The sequence below is a fragment of the Chiloscyllium plagiosum genome, chromosome 3 (genome assembly GCF_004010195.1).
Source record: "Chiloscyllium plagiosum isolate BGI_BamShark_2017 chromosome 3, ASM401019v2, whole genome shotgun sequence".
Lineage (NCBI taxonomy): Eukaryota > Metazoa > Chordata > Chondrichthyes > Orectolobiformes > Hemiscylliidae > Chiloscyllium > Chiloscyllium plagiosum.
The window spans coordinates 136,743,316-136,746,387 of NC_057712.1; the positions used below are offsets into that span (position 1 = coordinate 136,743,316).

The 3,072-nt window shown below is 52.2% G+C and overlaps 1 protein-coding gene across 1 annotated transcript in view; it reads right to left on the reverse strand.

Annotated features, from left to right (window-relative positions):
* The window catches only part of LOC122540212 (erythroid membrane-associated protein-like), a 21,097-nt gene extending 18,277 nt beyond the window's left edge, over positions 1–2,820 (reverse strand). Inside the window, exons 1-2 of the mRNA XM_043675597.1 lie at positions 2,675–2,820; positions 1,996–2,108 (exon numbers count right to left, since the gene is read on the reverse strand). Of these exons, the coding sequence (XP_043531532.1) occupies positions 1,996–2,108; positions 2,675–2,793 (232 nt within the window). The 5' untranslated portion in view covers positions 2,794–2,820. The remainder of the gene's footprint in view (positions 1–1,995; positions 2,109–2,674) is intronic.
* Between the last annotated feature and the right edge of the window lie 252 nt (positions 2,821–3,072).

A 3,072-nucleotide genomic window follows, 5' to 3' on the forward strand; every position in this document is an offset into this window, starting at 1 on the left:
CTGTGAGGGACCAGTACAGACGCTCAGTCTGTGAGGGAACAGTACAGGTGATCAGTCTGTGAGGGGCCAGTACAGATGCTCAGTCTGTGAGGGAACAGTACAGATGCTCAGTCTGTGAGGGAACAGTACAGATGCTCAGTCTGTGAGGGAACAGTACAGATGCTCAGTCTGTGAGGGAACAGTACAGATGCTCAGTCTGTGAGGGAACAGTACAGATGCTCAGTCTGTGAGGGAACAGTACAGATGCTCAGTCTGTGAGGGAACAGTACAGATGCTCAGTCTGTGAGGGAACAGTACAGATGCTCAGTCTGTGAGGGAACAGTACAGATGCTCAGTCTGTGAGGGAACAGTACAGATGCTCAGTCTGTGAGGGAACAGTACAGATGCTCAGTCTGTGAGGGAACAGTACAGATGCTCAGTCTGTGAGGGAACAGTACAGATGCTCAGTCTGTGAGGGAACAGTACAGATGCTCAGTCTGTGAGGGAACAGTACAGATGCTCAGTCTGTGAGGGAACAGTACAGATGCTCAGTCTGTGAGGGAACAGTACAGATGCTCAGTCTGTGAGGGAACAGTACAGATGCTCAGTCTGTGAGGGAACAGTACAGATGCTCAGTCTGTGAGGGAACAGTACAGATGCTCAGTCTGTGAGGGAACAGTACATGTGATCAGTCTTTGAGGGACCAGTACAGGTGCTCAGTCTGTGAGGGACCAGTACAGACGCTCAGTCTGTGAGGGAACAGTACAGATGCTCAGTCTGTGAGGGAACAGTACAGATGCTCAGTCTGTGAGGGAACAGTACAGATGCTCAGTCTGTGAGGGAACAGTACAGATGCTCAGTCTGTGAGGGAACAGTACAGATGCTCAGTCTGTGAGGGAACAGTACAGATGCTCAGTCTGTGAGGGAACAGTACAGATGCTCAGTCTGTGAGGGAACAGTACAGATGCTCAGTCTGTGAGGGAACAGTACAGGTGATCAGTCAGTGAGGGATCAGTACAGGCGCTCAGTCTGTGAGGGAACAGTAAAGGTGATCAGTCTGTGAGGGGCCAGTACAGGCGCTCAGTCTGTGAGGGACCAGTACAGACGCTCAGTCTGTGAGGGAACAGTACAGGTGATCAGTCTGTGAGGGGCCAGTACAGGTGCTCAGTCAGTGAGGGATCAGTACAGACGCTCAGTCTGTGAGGGAACAGTACAGGTGATCAGTCTGTGAGGGGCCAGTACAGATGCTCAGTCTGTGAGGGAACAGTACAGGCGATCAGTCTGTGAGGGGCCAGTACAGGCGCTCAGTCTGTGAGGGACCAGTACAGACGCTCAGTCTGTGAGGGAACAGTACAGGTGATCAGACTGTGAGGGACCAGTACAGGTGCTCAGTCTGTGAGGGACCAGTACAGGTGCTCAGTCTGTGAGGGATCAGTACAGGGGCTCAGTCTGTGAGGGAACAGTACATGTGATCAGTCTTTGAGGGACCAGTACAGGTGCTCAGTCTGTGAGGGACCAGTACAGGTGATCAGACTGTGAGGGACCAGTACAGACGCTCAGTCTGTGAGGGATCAGTACAGGTGCTCAGTCTGTGAGGGACCAGTACAGGTGCTCAGTCTGTGAGGGAACAGTACAGGTGATCAGACTGTGAGGGACCAGTACAGACGCTCAGTCTGTGAGGGAACAGTACAGATGCTCAGTCTGTGAGGGAACAGTACAGGTGATCAGACTGTGAGGGACCAGTACAGGTGCTCAGTCAGTGAGGGATCAGTACAGGTGCTCAGTCTGTGAGTGATCAGTACAGGGGCTCAGTCAGTGAGGGACCAGTACAGGCGCTCAGTCTGTGAGGGACCAGTACAGGTGATCAGACTGTGAGGGACCAGTACGGGTGCTCAGTCAGTGAGGGATCAGTACAGGTGCTCAGTCTGTGAGGGATCAGTACAGGGGCTCAGTCTGTGAGGGACCAGTACAGGGGCTCAGTCTGTGAGGGATCAGTACAGGCCCTTGGTAACCTACCTTGTGGGAAGAAGAATGCAGATAGCCAGAAGGAATACGGTTCTGGGCGGTCGATCTCCTGAAGCTCACTCGCCTTTTTCGAGGGTAATTTCAGAGTTTTCCCAGAGGAGATCCTGTTGAGCATTAAGATGAGGATGCGGTTAAATGCAGGATGTGCCCTGTATCCTTAGGTTACGAAGTAGCCACCAGAGCAAATGAGATTTACATTTGAGAGTGGAGAAAGTTGGATCAGATTTGGGAGAGAAACCAGGAGATCAGGGAGATGGGGATCGGACAGTGGGGTAATCACTGGGGATCTGGGGGATGGGGATCTGGTAGTGGAGTGATCACTGGGGATCTGGGGGATGGGGATCTGGTAGTGGAGTGATCACTGGGGATCTGGGGGATGGAGATCTGGTAGTGGAGTGATCACTGGGGATCTAGGGGATGGGGATCTGGTAGTGAAGTGATCACTGGGGATCCGGGAGATGGGGATCTGGTAGTGGAGTGATCACTGGGGATCTGGGGGATGGGGATCTGGTAGTGAAGTGATCACTGGGGATCTGGGGGATGGGGACCTAGTCGTGGAGTGATCACTGGGGATCCGGGGGATGGGGATCTGGTCGTGGAGTGATCACTGGGGATCCGGGGGATGGGGATCTGGTCGTGGAGTGATCACTGGGGATCTGGCTGCGTGTACCTTTTCTGAGCAGTTGCAGTAAATTGCCTTGACCAGGTCCTGAAGAAATTCACCCGCTCAGCCAGGTCATCAATCCAGGAGGCCAGGGGTTTGCAGGATTCATAGGAATGTTGCTGCATGGGAAGAGAACGGAATTCACACCCAAACGGGAAGCATTACTCAAAACAAATACCCCCCTTCATATCCTATCAATGTTTGTGTTGTCGTCTCCCTTCAGTGGGGAAGCTGTCCATTGCCACCATCCGGGCCAAACCCTTCCGTTAACTCAACCAAACTCCCAGAAAAGCTTCCCCCAGCTCGGAATCTGTCAAACCATGAGTGTCACAGTACTCCCCAAATTCCACTATTTAAAGAGAAAATAACAATTTTAATTTTTAACTCCAAAACAGAACATTAAA